Source organism: Nansenia antarctica (genome assembly GCF_963989245.1).
Source record: "Nansenia antarctica genome assembly, chromosome: 4".
NCBI lineage: Eukaryota > Metazoa > Chordata > Actinopteri > Argentiniformes > Microstomatidae > Nansenia > Nansenia antarctica.
The window spans coordinates 8,363,053-8,382,374 of NC_137689.1; the positions used below are offsets into that span (position 1 = coordinate 8,363,053).

At 45.5% G+C, this 19,322-nt stretch overlaps 1 protein-coding gene across 1 annotated transcript in view; it reads left to right on the forward strand.

Annotated features, from left to right (window-relative positions):
- alcama (activated leukocyte cell adhesion molecule a) overlaps nucleotides 1-19,322 on the forward strand; it is a gene marked incomplete at its 5' end in the record, with an annotated part of 77,482 nt that overhangs the window by 47,752 nt on the left and 10,408 nt on the right. The window contains 7 exons of the mRNA XM_080528108.1: nucleotides 847-953; nucleotides 1,463-1,679; nucleotides 4,515-4,579; nucleotides 10,674-10,761; nucleotides 11,363-11,536; nucleotides 13,770-13,894; nucleotides 16,315-16,447. Coding sequence (XP_080384234.1) covers nucleotides 847-953; nucleotides 1,463-1,679; nucleotides 4,515-4,579; nucleotides 10,674-10,761; nucleotides 11,363-11,536; nucleotides 13,770-13,894; nucleotides 16,315-16,447 — 909 coding nt within the window. The remainder of the gene's footprint in view (nucleotides 1-846; nucleotides 954-1,462; nucleotides 1,680-4,514; nucleotides 4,580-10,673; nucleotides 10,762-11,362; nucleotides 11,537-13,769; nucleotides 13,895-16,314; nucleotides 16,448-19,322) is intronic.

Here is a 19,322-nt window from a genome sequence, read left to right on the forward strand (position 1 = left end):
ACAACAAAATGTATTTATGCTCTAGAGAGGGCATAATCTAGGCAAGGGTTCAGAGGCATTGAAGGAGACCCTGGAGCAATTAGGGGTTTAGTGCCTTGCTCAGGGACACTTCGACACGTGGCCAGCGTGATTCAAACCGCTGCGAACCGCTGCCGACTCTTGCGATCGTTAGACTCCGGCTCTACCGGCTGAGCTACATAGCCGCCCTAGTCACATGGTCTTGGACTTCATCACTGGGTGTTGCAGAGTTGCAGTTACCTTTCTGGTTTTTAACCGTTTCCAGACAGAGCACATGTACATTTTCCTTTTATGCCTTAATTTAAGTCTACAACAGATAGATCCGGTCCATTGTCTCTATTGGTCAGTTTGCGTTCCAGCCGTGCCGATATCCATGATATACGCACGGCTGAATGGAATTTTTACACATCTTTTCATATTACTCTGTGTTTGTATATATTACCGTTATGATCGAAGTTACATTCTTTTTTCTTTTTTTTTCTGAGTGCCCAGTCCCACTCATATTAACATTTTTTATTGACAGTTACAGTGAAGATTTAGACAGGAAGGATGGGTGAGAGAGAGAGGAGGGATGACATGCAGGATATGTCCCCGGCCGGAATCGAACCGGGGACCCGGTGGTCAGCGCTTAACCCGCTACGCCACCTAAGCGCCCCCGAAGTTACATTCTTACCGTTGCTTAGCAACCGATAAACAACTGTTCAGCGGATGAACACATTTACAATAAAACATAGTTCAATTAAAATACATTAATTATATTACTCGATATACCACAGCTTCTCGTTCCATAACGCTTAATTAAAAACCTTTTCTTCTTCTTCCTGTCAGTGTGTGGCGTACCAACTGTCATCGGCCTCTACGGAGAGACCATCGAGGTGCCGTGTAACGACGGGGCCGCCCCGCCAGAGGACATGATCTTCACCAAGTGGAAATATGTAAGTTGATGAATCACTGTACAATTGTTAGTTGCCTCCCATTGACTGTAACAAACATAGATGTTTATGGAGACTTACTCACCCAACTGATTTAGATCAAGTGGGCTAGCTGACTGTCAACTTGGGGGTAAAAGTGCTTTTTTACGTGCATTGTCCCAAGTCCACAATGACTTGTAATGCACTGTCCCAAGATTAACACTAGAACAGCCATGGGTGGGGTCATTTGACCAAGTGAGTAAAATAAATGTTATGATATCTTTGCACTCACGCTATTCTGCAGTTTTTCTGTGCAGGAGGCAGGCTAATTTACGAGGCGCGCCAACTAGTGGTCGTTGTGTGTAAATATTAGCTTCCCATTGTAAAGACTATGGTCATTTGACCCCCCTGACCACCCTCTTATAGTAGGTAAAAAAAGGCACAGCCGTTCTAGTGTTAAAGAGTCTGATGTTAATGAAGTGTGTGGTGTTAATACAACACTCGTCCCTGTTGGACCTTGGTGGGGGACCCAGGAGAGCGACGGTGTTCCCGGGGACCTCCTGGTGAAGCAGGCCCACAAGGAGGAGGCCACGGTCCAGGCCACGGACGGGTACAGGGACCGGGTCAGCATCGCCCCCAACTCCAGCCTGCTCATCACCCAGGGCTCCCTGACCGACCAGAGGACCTACACCTGCATGATGGTGTACGGCTCCAACCTGCAGGAGTACCCTGTCAACGTCCTGGTCCACAGTGAGTGACGCAGAGTTCATGTCCTACAACAACACTACGTGTATCTTAGGGTTTAGCTTCAGGGGGGGGGGCTGGAGGACAGTGTGCAGACACACTGTGTTGTTACATCACACTCTAGTAAGGGATTTCAAAGTTTGTCATTGCACAACAGTAAGTGACGCAGAATTCATGTTCTACAACCAAACTAAAGCCGGGTACACACATAAAGATAATCTGGCCGATTTTGGCCCGATTTCTGACTGTCGTAGGACAGGTCTTTATGTATGTGGTGTGCTGTATTGGGAATATCAGAGCACACCACACACAATACGATCAAAACTGTTCAATCCATGATTTTTTATTTCATGTGTGAGGTCTCTCTCAGATAAATAAATCTGTTAAGATTTAGAAAATCTTTATGTGTGTACCGGGCTTAAGTGTATCTTAGGCTTTAGCTTCAGGTGGGGCTGGAAGGCAGTGTGCAGACAAAAACTGTATTGGTACTTAGTAAGGGATGTAGTAAGGGATTCCAAGTTGGAATTGCACAACAAAATGCATTTATGCTCTAGAGGGGGCATCTAGGCAAGGGGTCACAGCCATTATAGGGGACCCCCCGGAGCAATTAGGGGCTCAGGGACACTTCGACACGCGGGCCACCGGGGATTCGAACCGATGAGAGCTGCCAACTTTGTGATCTTTAGATGCCGGCTCTTTTTTTGTGTGTTTTATTATAAAAATATTATTTTAATTACAATCATAGCTGTACATATTCATACAAGTACATATTTAGTTGTATTATGATTCAATAAAATAGAAGAAAAAAAACACCCATACCATTTCTGTATGAGATAAAAATCCATCTGTTAATCAGTCAGTCCTTCATTACCAAAACAGCCCGCTAATATAAGTCAACCGGTTGAGCTACAGCTGCTGCTAGTAAGCACTCTGTCCTGTTAGCTAGCTAGATCCTGTTAGCACTCTGTCCTGTTAGCTAGCTAGATAAGTACTTCACAATGTAGGCTACAATAAGTACCTGTTACCCCGCTCAACACTCTCAGTGCTCTGGCAGTGCTGTGTTACTTTGCTAAAAAGCTTAAAAGCTTCCCTGTGTTGAGTGCTCATGGTGAGCAAGAGAAGACTTTGGAAAGATCAAGAGGAAATTATAGTCGGTGGATTGAAATTAACATTTCATCTCAGACCTAAAGTGGAAACTATTGGCACTTCTCCTCTGGCACTGGATGACGTACTGTATTAGAACATTCTAGAAAAGTAAAAAGAATGAATGAGGAAGGAAGCTCTTTCAAACTGGTTGCACCATTTAGAAATTGACATTTTGAAAACCCTTTTTATGCATAGTCCCCCTATTTCAGCGAAACAGTAAATGGACTGTACTGAAATAGCGCCTTTTTTGCTGCTCCAAAGCTCTTTACAACGGCCTCTCATTCACCCATTCACAAACCAATGGCGGCAAGCTGCCATGCAAGGCGCCGGCCCGCTCACTGGGAGCAATTTGGGGTTCAGTGTCTTGCCCAAGGACACTTCGACATGTGGCCAGCCGGGGCTCGAACCGCCGATCTGCCAACCTTGAGATCATTTAGACGGCGGCGGCTCTACCTCCTCCGCCACAGCCGCCCCAGTAGTAGTATTGGAAAATTGGCTCGACAGGTGTTTCTGGTTAGTCTGGTCTGGTGTGTTCCGTCACATCATTTGTGCATAAGAGAGCTGTCAAGGTCTAGTTGTGACTCCAGCATTAACGTTTTTCCTTTGGAGTCTGCTATTGTAAAGGCTGGAGAAAGGAACTGCCCCAAGATCCCCAGCGTACCAAAGTCTTGTTTATGTATTCATGACATTGAATACAAGGAATACAAGTCTACAATGTAAGGAAATGGACGGGGCAGAGCAGCTCAACAGCATCAATAATAGAAAGTAATAAGGACAATAGATCAGATATAAACATCTACAGTAGTAATATTAAATACAATAAAATTGTATTGAAGTATAGAGTGCAGAGTGCAATGTAAGTGGAGTGTGATGTCACTAGGGAGGAGGGAGGGGGTGGAGGTATAGTTCCGTAGCTGCAGTAAAGGCAGTAAAGCATAGAGTTCAGAGTGGCGTGCCAGTGGAGTGTGATGTCACTGAGGGGGGGGGGGGGGGGGGGGGGGGGGGAGTGGTGGCCTAGGCCTGTTTCTCAAACCCCTCCTCGGAGACCCCCAGCCGCTCCACATATTTGATCTGTTCCACCACCAGCACACTGATTAAACTAATAAAGTATAAATCATAATAGCTTTGTGGAGCGGCTGGGGGTCCCAGAGGAGAGGTTTGAGAACCACCGGCCTAGGGGACAGTGAGTTGGGCTGGTGATCAGAAGGTCATGAGTTCAAATCCCACCTGGGGAACACCACCACCACCACTAGTGTGTCCTTGAGTAAGCCACTTAGAGTGAGTTACTCCAGGGAGACTGCCCCCTGTAATCATGAGTTCAAATCCCACCTGGGGAACACCACCACCACTAGTGTGTCCTTGAGTAAGGCACTTAGAGTGAGTTACTCCAGGGAGACTGTCCCTGTAATCTCTAATTGTGAATTGCTTGGGATAAAAGGGTCTGCTAAATGGTTAGAGAAAAGCGAAACAAAAGGAGGTGATATGGTTGGAACCAGCTCACTTGTCTTCATTAACGATGTAGGTAAGTGCTGACGGCAGCAGCACTGTGAATTCAGAAGTGTACAGAAACGTCTTATTGTCTGCTGAGTAGGAGCAAATGCTTCCTCATCAAGCGACATACAGTAGATGATTGTTCATTGTGCCTGTATCCTCTCGGGATTGACTTTTTTGTGTGTGCTTTGTTCGTGTTTGCAGAGAAACCGTCGCCACCGGAGATAAAGGACAAAGTCAAAGAGTTGGAGAATGGAAAACTGACGATGGTGAGTGAGATATATTTAAATTAGAATGAATAACAATAGGTTTTTATACATTTGCTACGATACATTAAGAGAGAGTAGGAGTCATTTGCCACAGACGACACTCTTACCCAGAACAATTGACAATAAGTGCATTCAACAACCATATATCATCATCATCTTCATCATCATCATCATCAACCCACCTTTCTATTAAAATATAGATACTAGTAGCAACAGCAGTGCGAAACACATTCACAACGCTTTTAACTTGAGATGTAGAGGAGACCGTCGTTAGAGTCAGTCCACCAAAGGCGATACACATTTAGTATGGATCAAGAGCGTTATTTATTTACTACTATTCCCAGCTAACAACTTAAACATTATTGATCTGCCTCAGGGCACTTTGGTAAGAGGGAGAGAGAGGGACGTCTGAATGGGCTATTCATGTGCATACGTGGTTCACACAACAACATTTGAGAAAATGTGACAGGTCATCTTTCAGTTTTTGACACATTATGAAGCTGAAGCCAAAAATAGTTGAAGAAGAGAGGCGTATTTGAATGTTGTACCCCTCAAATCAACTAACAGAGAAAAAATGCCTTTCACACGTTGGGTCTGGTTTTGTGTTCGGAGTTTCAATTTGGCGCCCCACAGGGAGAAAGTATCCCATTAAGAAAGCTTGTTTTGACAGCAGTGAGTCACTCCAGTGCCCAAAATGTTTTCAACAGTTTCGGAAAGGGTAGCACTTGAAACAGTTCTTTCTTCTGGCATTCTGTCATTGCAGATAGTGGCTTTTTGAATTCCAAATTTTTTCCTAATGCATTTTGATTTGTAGAAAAGTGTGGAGGGGGTGTTTAGTCAACAGGCAGACCCGCTCAGTATTGACATGAAACACAGCTGAGCGCATTCAGCGACAGTTTGTATGCCACTGTATGACACTGTGTGTATGCTGTATAGGGCAGTAAATGGACTGACTTATATAGCGCCTTATTCCAAAGCGCTTTACAACGGCCTCTCATTCACCCATTCACACACACATTCACACACCAAGCTACCATGCAAGGCGCCTCATCAGGCCCGCTCATTGGGAGCAATTTGGGGTTCAGTGTCTTGCCCAAGGACACCTCGACATGTGGCCAGCCAGGGATCGAACCTATCTATCCATCAGTCATAGCAGGAAAAAGTAATCTATGCTCGGGCCAGGGGCCGAAGGTGGTCATAATACTACGATTGTATTTATTTATTTTTCCAGTAGAAAAACTGTACAGGGGGGTAGAGAGAATGAAGAGGTCTTAGGAAGGACAGTTAAGGAGATGGGTCTTCAGTCTACGGCGGAAGATAGAGAGTGATTCTGCAGTCCTGACAGCAGTGGGAAGCTCGTTCCACCAGCAGGGCGCCAAGACAGTGAAAGCCGTGACCGGGTAGCGTGACTGCTGTATCCCTGTAGAGGCGGTGGTGCCAGTCGGCCAGCAGAGGTGGAAGAGCAGAGTGAACAGGCAGGTGTTAGGGGGCTGCTGAACCATTGCTTGCAAGTAGGGAGGGGCTGTTCCCTTTGCCAACCAATAGGCGAGCACCAGGGTCTCGAATCTTGCGCAAGTTGCTTACCGGGAGCCAGTGAAGGGTATTTGTATTTGGTGGAGGTTGAACACCAGACAGGTGACAGCATTCTGGAGTGTGTGGGGGCGAGAGGTGGAGGGAAGGAGCTGCTAATGTCATCAACCTTCTTTTCAAAGTAGGTGACAAAGTCACCCAAAGTCAACGTCCGCAGACAAGGGAGGAGGGAGGAGAGGGAGGAAGTGGGTTGAGGTTGGGTGGAGAGAAATGTGGAGAACAATTTCCTTGGGTTAGAGGCATTAGAGGATTGGATTTTTGGAATGGTAATAGGAAAGATTTAGCAGCTGATGCAGAGGAGGTGTGGTTGAGGAGGAGAGAGAGAGAGAGAGAGAGAGATAAGGGTTTAGGTCATCAGGGAGGCCGGGTTTTCCTCCCATTTCCTATCAGCTGCCCGGAGCCCCATTCTACAAGCTTGCAGGGTTTCAGACAGCCACGGAGGGGATTGTCCCGGCCTCGAGGTCAGAGGACAGAGGGAGATAACCACCAGACAGACCTGCCTCCACTCAGTATTAGACAATGACCCAGATCGCCTCGGTTTAAATTGCTACTCTAGATCTACAACGCCCACAGCGATTGGATAGCTATTTTAGCTTCAATTGTGAACTGCTTTCAATAGACATAAACTCTGGCCGAACAACTGATTCTTATACAACAGACACACAACTAGCAAACAGCACACACATCTTTTTTTAAGAAAAGATTAAAATCATTACTAGGCTAGCAGTAGATGGCTTTGCTCAACTCAGACAGAAAAAAAAAAAGGATTTCGGATTTCTTGTCCTTTATCTGACGCAGACAGCCCAGTGGGTCCCCTGCTTTTATCCTCCTTTCCCTCTCCTCCCACTCTTCTCCTGGAAGGAAGGTTCACTTTCTCACGCCATCCCGCCTAGGGCCATACGTCATCCCATATATGTGACAGTCTGATCATTTGGTCTGCATGTCGGCAACCAATTAAAATGTTCAGGCCTTTATTTTGAAACACGGAACTACGTTTCAATGTTGTTGAGAATCACGACACAAACTCGCTAGTCAAGCCAAAATACAACAACACAATGGATTGGGTGAGTAATCCCGCACTGCTACCTAGTTAACTAGAACACTACTTTACATTGTTAGCAGGCTCACAAAACAAGCTGTGTTTGTTGACTAGCGATGTGTCATTGATTTTCAATGCAACAACACGGAAATCTATTCACGTTTCTCGAAAGAAAAGACCGATCATTACATCAGATCCCGACATGAGGACCAAAGCATTAGAATGTTGTCACGTATGTCCAACTGCCACGTGATGTCTCGCTTGGCCTGCGATCGTTACTCGACCCACTTTGAGCTCTCTATCCCATAACACACACACACACACACACACACACACACACACACACACACACACACACACACACACACACACCAGCCGCCAAAGAGAAAAAAAGGATTTCTCCAGCGCTCGCCTGGGCCTCACCTAATCCTGTCACATCTTTATTGATGAGGCTCTGGCTTTTCCTGTAATGGACTTTTCACACTCCCATTTTTCTCGATCCAACAAAGTTGCCGGTGTTTGTTGGGGCCACGCATCGCCACAATAAGGACTCTCTCTTCCCATGCACCGTCTGTCACGGTGCAACTTTTGCCATCCTTCACAGTTACGGGACAGAGAGCTCAGACAGACAGCCCCTTAGGGGAGGCTAGCCAGCTGCCGCGCTCCTGTTTCAGCAGATGACACGTCCTTAGATCAAACAGGCCACTGTTGTACAAATTGTCCCAGTTTTTTTTTTTTATTCTCTCTGCGTAGAGATTTAGAGAAGCAGTAGTGGTGATGTAAGTGGTAGTAATCATTGTGACGGCGGCTGGTGAGAAGCGCAACCGCTCGCGAACTGTGAAAACCTCGTAAATCCTAGAAAGTGCTTTCTTTTCTACAAAATGTGTTTTTTTCATAATACGCAACTTGAAGATTTGATGTACCCACTCGATATAACAAACAACAGTTTTACGATCAGTAGATATGCTTAATTTGTCAGCAAAGTAAACTTGTTTTTCGTGCTGCTTAACAGTAGGGTTTGGGGATGGTGGCATGTTTTGTTTTCAAGAAACCAACCAAAGTGACGAAGGGGCGGGATAAACAAAAATGTCACAACAAGATGGCGGCTACTTCACTATCCAAATGAGGATATCTTCCACTACAGTATCAATAAATCAATAAATATACACTATTTTGCATGAAAAAAACATTCTAAACAATCTTTTACTAGCTGTTACTAGCTTTGAAATGGCCTCGAAGTTTGCGTTCACACGAAAAAAAAACACTGGCAGAATTATCTTTTTGAGAAGATCTCTGATGAGGCACGAAACATCACCTGCCCTCCACCACTAGATGCATTATGGACTATAATGATAAATGCAGACACACGGACACAACATTATTGTTGTGTTATTATGTTTGTTTTTTTTACTATTTTATTATTTTATTGCTCAGTTGTATCTTGCCTTATCGGTTCCATTATAAATACTGCCATTTAGTTTTCTCATGCTGCTGCAATGTCGACTGGAACTGAAGCCATAAGAATTTTACTCTCTTGTACTTATAATTGGATGTAATAAACTTTTGGCACACATGGCAATAAAAAGATCATGAATCTTGTGGTTGTCCTGGGGTGGGGTGGAGTTAACCAGCTACTGTCTGTCCCCACCCTTTACCTGCCTGTGAAAAGTCTGAAGTGACAAAGAAAGACTTTGAATGGAGATTATTCATATATTCTCTCTGTTAGTTGATTTGAGTTGTACCAACATTCAAATACGCATATCTTGTTCAACTGACACATGATACATTCAAACATACAATCTGTCCTTTCAGAATATGTAAAAAACAGAAAAACTACTTCGGCTGGTAACTGGTTCCCCAAAACACCAGCAACTGTCACAATTGTCATCAAAATACCCTCGCTGTCATAGAGATGACTGATATCATAAAGGTGACTGGTATCATAGACATGTGAGTTTAAGTTTCAGCCTCGTGGTTACAAACAGAGTGAACAGGAAGTGGTTGATAATACATAAAGCACCAGAGTGACTCAGCTTTAATCATCAGAAGAAACTGAAGCACTACAGGAAATGACACATTAAAGTAGCATTTACAGCTGTCCACAGACATCATGTACAGTTAACAAACTCCAGTTTTGCCAACTCAGTTAGGACACGTGCACGACACAAGTAATGTTTTACTCATGATTCACTATATCACATTTCCAGTGGGTCACATGTTTGCATACTAAGTTGACTGTGCCTTTTAACAGCTTGGAAAATTCCAGAAAGTTATGTCATCATGGCTTTAGAAGCTTCTGATAGGCCAATTGATATAATTTGAGTCAATTGGAGGTGTACCTGTGGATGTAATTGCATATTCAAACTCAGTGCCTCTTTGCTTGACATCATGGGGAAATCAAAGCAATCAGCCAAGACCTCCGGAATAAAATTGTGCAACTCCAGAAGGCTGGTTCATCCTTGGGAGCAATTACCAAATGCCTGAAGGCTTCACGTTTATCTGTACAAACAATAGTACACAAATATGAACACCATGGGACCACCCAGCCATCATACCGCTCAGGAAGGAGATGTGTTCTGTCTCCTAGAGACGAACGTACTTGTGGAAGGCTACCTGCAACGTTTGACCCAAGCGAAACAAATTAAAGGCAATGCTACCAATTACTAATTAAGTGTGTGTCAACTTCTGACCCCACTGGGAATGTGATGAAAGAAATACAAGCTCTATTATTATTCTGACATTTCACATTCTTAAAATAGAAATAGTAGTGATTCTATCTGAGTTTAAATGTACCGGGCTACGGTGTATATATTAATCTGTAAAGGTCACTGTAACAGAATTGTGTGTTCTCTCCATGTATCTGCTCTCTCTAACAGTGACCCTGACTGATGTTAACCTTTCCTCTATCCAGTAATGACTAGCCTACAGTGGAAGTGACACAGCAGAAATGTGTTTCAACCCTCTGTAGCTTCAATAATATGACTTATTTATCTTTCAAATCAATGTCATTAATGGGTAAATATAATGTCTACTAACTCAATTAGTTTGTTGGTCACATGGTGAGACTGCAGCATGTACTCAGAACTCATTTTTAAACGTCAACTAAAGACTCACCGTTTATGCAGGCCGTTAGACATCTATAGCCATCTTATGTTCCTGTTTATGTTTTGGGGAGTTCCTCCATTTTTGTTTTTAATCTCTTTCGACGATATTTGATTACGCCTTTCTTTTTACCCATTTTATCCCTTATTGTTGATGTAAAGCACCCTGTGCATCCGTGCTGAGAAGGGCGCTATAGAAATAACGTTTTACTTACTTACTTGCTTACTGTATGTAAAATGTAGCTCTCTTGTTAATAGTAACGTTTGGGAATGGCATACTCAAATTCTTCGGGAGCGTCGGTTAAAAGAGTGGGATTGTTATTGGACTGAGCCTGAGTGTTTTTTTATTTGTTTTGTCTTTCAGCTGGGTGTGTGTGTCGCAGAAGATGCTAACCCCGCGGCTAGCATCACATGGTCCAAGAATGGCCTGCCGCTGGAGGCTGATGGGACAAGTAAGTCATCACGTCCTCATGTCACATACGGTCCCCCGCACACAGGTTCATCATGGTAGCAGATCTCCCATATGAGGAGTGGTTTTAGTGGAGTATTTTATTACAAGACCCTTTCATTGAGTTCTTATGATGTAGATGATGTGTTGGGCTATACATAGATATAGTAAACGCACAATAGAACTATAGTGAGTTGGACTGGCGATCGGAAGGTTGTGAGTTCAAATCCCGCCTGAAACACCACCACTAGTGTGTCCTTGAGTAAGACCTGGGAACACCACCACTAGTGTGTCCTTGAGTAGGGCACTTAGCCCTCAGTTACTCCAGGGAGACTGTCCCTGTAATTAGTAATTGTAAGTCGCTTTGGATTAAAAGCGTCTGCTAAATTCTTTATATTCTAACTGAACATGAACTCTTTATCTTAAAGAGTAACTCTTTACTCTTTCTAACTGAACTCGCTTTATTCACCCTTCATACGTTCTGTCCAATCTGCCTGTTCTCCTCTGACTGTAGAGATTCGTCACATGTCCTCTCTCACACGCCTGACCTCTGACCTCTGACCTCTCCTCTGCCCCCCCCCCCCCCCCCCCCCCCCCCCCCCCAGCCGTCATCGTCACGTCCAGTGTGGCGGTGGACCCTGTGACGGGCCTGTCCACCACCTCCTCCAGCCTGCAGTACACCGCCGTGAAGGGAGACGTGGGAGCCCAGTTCACCTGCACCGCCCAGCACAGCCTGGCCCCAAAGCAGGTGTCTGCTCCTCAGACCTTCGCTATTCGCTGTGAGTGGACCTTACCCCCCCCTGGAGGCCACAGGGCGCTACTGCATCTCCACTGGGCCGGGGAGCTAAGGCAGCCTGTTGACAGAATCAGAATCAGAATCAGAATTGCTTTTATTACATCATAATGTACGGATACAAGGAGTACAATGCTTGGGGTACAGGTTCAATTAGGCATTGGCATTGCAGTAGAAACACAACATCGAAATCAATAATAGAATAATGAATGAATGAATGAATGTATGAATGAATGAATGAATGGTCTTTATTGTCATTGCTATAGTACAGGTACCAAACAACGAAATTTGGGAGGGGGGGCTCCCCTGGTGTTAGGAAAGAAAAAAAAAAAAAAAAAAAAAAAAGAAGGGAAGGAGCTGGTTTACATAAATAAAGGCTATGTACACTATCCACTATACTATACTGTACAGATAGACGACTAGGGTTGTCATATTGCACATAGTGTTATTGCAATAAGCAGCATATAAACAACAATCAATAAAGAATAAGAAGGATATGAACAATAATCAATATAGAATAAGCAGGATATAGACAACAACAATCAACAATAGATGTAGGCCTATATACAATAGCGTCAGAGCGTCAATAATAGAATTGGTGAGCAAGCTATGCTCCAAGCTACAAACAACAAACAACAAAACAACAAAATAAAATAACTACCGATACTGCAATGTTTCTGCCCAGCGAACCCAAACACAGCCGCCATCCACTGCAACATCTTGGTACTCTGGTGACCTGAGGCAGGATAGCTTAGCGCCCTTGTTCGGACAGAGGGAGACCCTGTGGACCCCCCCTCCCCCCCTAGCCCCTTCCCCCCCTCCCCCCTCAGGACATGTGGAGCTCTGGAAAGAATGAGTAGATGCAAGCGAGGTTTCTTGACATGGAGGGTGTTTTGTGTGCAACAGCTGCACATGCATGCTTCACGCACGCTCTCCTGGCGTGCCGTACGCCTATGGTGATGTGGTTAGTTTGATAGGTTGTGTGCTTGCGTACCTTGAAGTGTTTACACAGTTCTATATTAGTCACAAGGAGTGGCGGAGATTCTGAGCAATTTTTTTTTTTAGATCACAACTCATCAGAAATGTTGTTCTGGTCTTTTTCATTTATTTTTAGACTGACTTTTTAGATTTGATTTTCTTTTTAGATAGACTTTTTATTTTATTTTTTTGATCACAACTCATCAGAATTTTGTTCTGGTATGTTCTGGTATTTATTTATTTATGGCATCTTCTTGTCGGACACGATGTTGATAAGTGAGTCAGTCTGAAGTGGCCCTCTCTCTGGGAGCTGAAAGTAAAAAGCAGATCTGATTGGAGCCTCGGGGTGCAGATGCAATATGATTCACTTCGCTGCCCCAACCAGAGCCCCTGTGCCAGCCTCCCCCGCCTCCCCCCCTCCTCCCCCGCCTGCCAGGCTGCCCGCTGTCGCAAATGACACACAAAATGAAGGCTTTCTGCCCCCCGGGAGCCCTGCCGCGCATGGCGGACGCATCTGTGACATCCTCCTCTTCCCCAGAGTGGAAGATATCTAGATAACGCTCCTTTCTTCCCCCCCCCCTCTCTCTCTCTCTCTCTCTCTCTCTCTCTCTCTCTCTCTCTCTCTCTCTCTTGTTGATCTCCCTTTCTCTTCCTTCTCTTAACTCCTCCCTCTCTCTCCCTCTCTTTCCCTCTCTCCCTCTCTTTCCCTCTCTCTCCCTCTCTTTCCCTCTCTTTCCCTCTCTCTCCCTCTCTCTCCCTCTCTTTCCCTCCCTCTCCCTCTCTCTCCCTCTCTCTCCCTCTCCTTCCCTCTCCCTCTCTTTCCCTCTCTCTCCCCCTCTCTCTCCCTCTCCTTCCCTCTCCCTTTCTCTCCCTTTCTTTCCCTCTCTCTTCCTCTCTTTCCCTCTCTCTCCCTCTCTTTCTCTTTCCCTCTCTCTCCTTCCCCTCTCCCTCCCTCTCTCTCCTTCCCCTCTCTCTCCCTCTTTCCCTCTCTTTCCCTCACTTTTTCTCTCTTTCCCTCTCTCTCCCTCTCTTCCCCTCTCTTTCCCTCTCTCTCCCTCTCTCTCCCTCTCCTCCCCTCTCCCTCCTTCTCTCTCCCTCCTTTCTCTTTCCCTATCTCTCCCTCTCTTTCCCTCTCTCTCCCTATCCTTCCCTCTCCTTCCCTCTCTTTCCCTCTCCTTCCCTCTCCTTCCCTCTCCTTCTCTCTCTCTCCCTCTCTCTCCCTCTCTCTCCCTCTCTTTCAGACCCGACAGAGAAGCTGACCCTCCTGGTGCAGGGTAAGGCTGTCATCGAGGAAGGGGACAACGTGACCTTGAAGTGCAAGGCAGACGGGAACCCCCCGCCGACTAGCTTCAACTTCCACATCAAGGTGGGTTGTTACCTCTACCTCTCCTGTGCGCATGGAGTCAGGGGGGGGGGTCAAGCCTTGTGAACAGAGGCACTCTCCCACTTAATCCATCACTCACCTTTTATGATTGCTGTTCCTGGACAGATATAGTGACAGACAGACAGGAAAGTAAGGAGAAGAAGGGAGAGAGAGTGCATGTCAGCAGGGCATATGTTTGGATGTATCATGTGGGGGGTTCGAACCCATGCCGACATGGGCATATGCGTGCACTGTAGACCACTGGACCACCCCAGACCACCTGGATAGAAATGTTTTAGAAGATATTTCACAGGGAGAGGTGGGGGGGCATTCTTATACACACCAAGGACTCCATTAAGTGGAAAGAAGTACATCTAGAAAGTGACCCATCTATGGGATGTCGAGGTGTAAACGTGTCCCAGTCATCAGAAGTTAATTAATAATATTTAAATTGTGTATAATCCCACTGCATGAGAGTTACAATGCTATGTTCAATTAGAACAAATAATTACATCTTTTAAACCCAAGTCTGGGGACAAAGCTGACAAAAAGAGGCATAAAGCAGTCACGTCAAAACTAGATTTCTCTCAAATAGTTCAAGGCCCCACCAGAATAACCAGAAACAGTCACACACAGATACATCTGTATTCACAAAACAGAAAGAATGAAATAAACATCAATGTAAAAACATTCCAATTAGTGACATGACTATCTGATCACACTATTAAGTGCTCCATTCAAGAAAGATGTGTTGGATAATTAATGTACTATTAAATGAGAACAAAATTGTCAATAAGTATTCAGAGATAAATGTTGGTACGGTAGAAAACGATGCAGTCAGTAGCTTCACGATTAGAGAGGCATGCAGCGGTCGTGTAGTAAGTAATTAATAACTTCAAAACCACCTATTCAAAAGATGTATTTAATTCAGGGTGACGTGGGGGACACACAGCGTTCTAAAGAAACACAGTGACATGTCGGTCAAGGCTCTCAGCCACAGAGGGATGGGAAAAGGGCATCGGTTACATCCAATTTCAAAAACAGGAGTTTTTAGTTTACCAGGGATGTAAGGATAGGCTGATTTGCATTCTCCCAGTTCTATTAAAAGTATTGGAAAGAAAGTCTGTTGCAGAACAACTAATGACCTACACGGAAGAGAATCAATGACTGCATTCACAGCAATTCGGCTTTAGACGATTCGATTAGACGTGGACACTCAACAGAAACAGCTAACTAATAGATAGTTCTAAAACGTTCTTTTGGACAAAGGCGATGTGGTCGGTGCTCTCTTTCTTGACTGACGCAAAGCTTTCGACGCCGTTGATTACGACATTTTTGGTTTCAAAACGTTTTCAAAAGATTTTCGTCTAATAAACCACTAAGATGGTTCGACTCGTATCTAAAGAACTGGGAACAGAGTGCTGTGATGAACTACCTCTGGTCTACAGCTCAGGAAAGAAGAATGGGCGTCCCTCAAGGGTAACTTCTAGGCCCACTGTTTAGTTGATACATAAATGATTTTCCTGGGGCATTTCCAGGGGCTGTTATTCAGCTCTATGCTGATGACACTGTCGTTTATGCGGCAAGAGAAACATGTCTTACGGTGACTGATGAGTTGACTCAGCATATGACTTTCAGTTGATGAATGGCTTGGTAACTGAGGCTTGACATTGAATATCAAGAAGACTTCTGTGATTTGATTTTCTGCCAGTAAACAGCCAATTGCAGATTCACTTAACATTACCATTAAAGGACAGCAAATCATGCAGGTTTTGGATGTTAAACATTTTGGAACACTTTGACTCTCAGCTGAGGTTTGATAAACATGCCAGGCAAAACAGCTTGTAGCCGTAAAAGCAAGTGTCAGCTGCTTTAGATTTTAAAAAAATCAACTGTTTACCCTTTGATACTGCACTTTTGTTTACAATCACTATGATATATTACTGCCTGGAAGGATGACTCAGGTGAAACTCACAGTAAACAAATATACAGTATAAAATGCAAGAGAGCGTCGACCATTTCAGAAAGAAAGCGGAACATTTCTTCATGGTTTCTAAATGGCTGCATGGCCTCGCGCCACAATCACTCTGCAACAGTGGCGGACTCAGGCTGTTTGAAGGGCAGGGTCGAAAAGAAAAAAAAGGGCACCTACTGGACAACATGGGACCCCATCAGTGCACATGGTCAAGTTTAGACCATTGGAAGGGCAGCCAATAGGGCACATCTTCTAATTTCGCCACTCAAAAGGGCACTTTAGTGCGACATTTTTCAACTGTGGGGGCACATGGTTAAGTTTAGACCATTGGAGGGGCACCAATAGGGCACATCCTCTCATTTTCGACACTCAAAAGGGCACTTAAGCGAGACGTTTTTCAACCGTGGGGGCACCAGGAGGGGACAATAATGTTTTCTCCCCCTGATAGGACCAGACGGTGACAGTGAAGGATGTGGACACCTACACTCTGCCCTCCGTCACCCGGGAGAACACAGGAGAGTACAAGTGCTCGCTGGTCGACAACAAGAACATGGAGGCCACCGCCAGTGTGGTCGTCAGCTGTGAGTATACATGACATGTTCTGTAGCTGTGAGGACACATGACATGTTCTGTAGCTGTGAGGACACATGATGACATTATGTAGCTGTGAGTACACATGGGGGTATTCAGGGGCGGCTGTGGCGCAGGAAGTAGAGTCAGCGTCTAATGATCGCAAGGTTGGCAGATCGGCGGTTCGAGCCCCGGCTGGACACATGTCGAAGTGTCCTTGGGCAAGACACTGAACCCCAAATTGCTCCCAGTGAGCGGGCCGGCGCCTTGCATGGTAGCTTGCCGCCATTGGTGTGGGTGAATGAGAGGCCGTTGTAAAGCGCTTTGGAATAAGGCTCTATATAAGTCAGTTCGTTCATACTTGACATATTCTGTATCTGTGAGTATACATGACATATTCTGTATCTGTGAGTATACATGACATATTCTGTATCTGTGAGTATACATGACATATTCTGTATCTGTGAGTATACATGACATATTCTGTATCTGTGAGTATACATGACATATTCTGTATCTGTGAGTATACATGACATATTCTGTATCTGTGAGTATACATGACGTATTCTGTATCTGTGAGTATACATGACGTATTCTGTAGCTGTGGATTTAAACACGGGAGTTAAAGACGAGTGTCTCACGTGACATCTCCTTGGTGCGCATCCACTAAGCCCACAAACAAACTACAGACGTCGATGTTTGGAAAGTCAAACTTTTTCACTATTTTCACTTTCCTAACAAGCTCCCTTTTTCCACTGTAAATGATGTCACCCAAGCAGGAGGAAGGTAATCAGATGTATCTTCAAGCGGATTAGCCGGGAAAGGAAGCGCGGAGCAGGCAGTCAGGAGGACTAATTAGAATTTCTGACATCCGTTAACCAGGTCGAACCATCAGAAGGGATGAACCCGGGAAAAAAGCTCTGATAAGCTCCAACACATTTAATTATTCCTTTCCTTCGGAGGTGTGTGTTGCCACCCCTCAGTTCAGAAGTGCCATGTTGTTTATGCCAATAAAGCCCAATCTCGCCTCTCCTGCCGCGCTCTCCTCTCCTCTTCAACTTCTCCTCTGCAACGACTGCTAAAGCTGCTTCCCTACTATCACTCCAACATCCAATCCTCTGCCTCTAACCCAAGGACATTGTTCTCCACACTTTCCACACTCCTCAACCCTCCTCCTCCTCCTCCTCCTCCTCCTCCCCCTCCTCCCTCCTCCACCACCCTGTCTGTGGATGACTTTGTCTTCGAAAAGAAGGTTGATGACATTAGCAGTTCGTTTTCTCCACCTCGCGCCAACACTGCTACCACCCCTCCCTCCCCTCCCACCCCTCCCATCCCTCCCATCCCTCCCCTCCCACCCCTCCCACCCCTCCCTCCCCTCCCTCCCCTCCCACCCCTCCCATCCCTCCCTCCCCTCCCACCCCTCCCATCCCTCCCAGACCCATTGCGCTAGACCCAGTCTCTAGCTTATCAGCCCTTTCCCCCCCTCTCCCCTGATGATATTCTAAATCTGATCACATCTAAGCAGCCAACCACCTGCCCTCTCGGTCCTATACCTTCAATCAATTCCTCTGTATCCACAGGATCTGTCCCGACTGCCTTTAAGGCAAGGCAAGGCCAGTTTACATATTAGAGAGAGATCATACAAATTAATAAAAAGACATGGATGGAAGTGTTAGTGTTTAATCATAACTGTTGCAAAACATTACGTTTTTTTTAGCTTAGATTAAAATATTTGTCGAGTTTGGGCCTGTTTGATTCCTTTAGGGAGTTTGTTCTCTCCTTCCTATCTAAAACCCATGAACGTGCTGCATCTCACCAATGATCTCCTTCAGAACGACCTCCTTGACCCTCACCAATCCGGCTTTAATGGGCATTGTACCGAAACTGCTCTCCTTGCTGCCACGGAGGTCCTCCACTCTGCTCGAACTTCCTCCCTCTCCTCTGTTCTCATTCTTCTGGACCTGTCTGGAGCTGCCTTCCACACAGTAAACCACCTGAACCACGTAAACTCTCCTCCCTCTCTGAACTCACCTTGACTACTGTAACACACACCTGGCTGGGCTCCCTGCCTCCACCATCACACCTCTGCAGCTCATCCTGTGTGGTGTTCAACCTCCCCCAAATCTCCCATGTCACCCCTCTCCTCCGCACCCTTCTCTAGCTCACGATAGTAGCTCGCATTAGGTTTAAGACCTTTTGTGCTCGCCTACCGGGTGGCGAAGGGAACTGCCCCTTCCTTACATGCAGGCAATGATCTGCCCGTTCACTCCTCTCCTCCACCTCTGCTGGCCGACTGGCTCCACTGCCTCTGCGGGGTTGCAGCGGTCGTGCTGCCCGGTCACGGCCTTTCACTGACCTGGCACCTCGCTGATGGAACGAGCTCCCCACCGCCGTCAGGACTGCAGATGGACTCACATCCATCGTAAACTGAAGACCTCCATCTTTTCGGGCTGCACCTTAGCTGTCCCTCCCGAAGCCCTGGCCTGAGCTAGATCACTCTTCCTGCTACGACTGGTGAATTGATGATTCACTCGCTTAGTCAAATGTATCGATTGTAAGTCGCTTTGGAATAAGACGTCTGCTAAATGCCCGAAATGTAAATGGAAATAGAGCTTCCCTTTCCTCCTCTCTGTGGTGTTTATAAAACACTTTATTTTTCAGGTCTTATAATCCTATGTTTACTGTTGTTTTATCCTGACCGAGTACTATTTTAGTGATTCTAGTTTTTTCATTGTTGTAAGTCGCTCTGGACAAAGGCGTCTGCTAAATGTAAACGTAATGCCTCGCGTTCCACACATCTTAAACATAAGCCTTTCCCTCCTACGTACAATCAAATAAATAAATAACTGACTGTTGTGTGAGGGAGACAATAGCTACGTATGATGC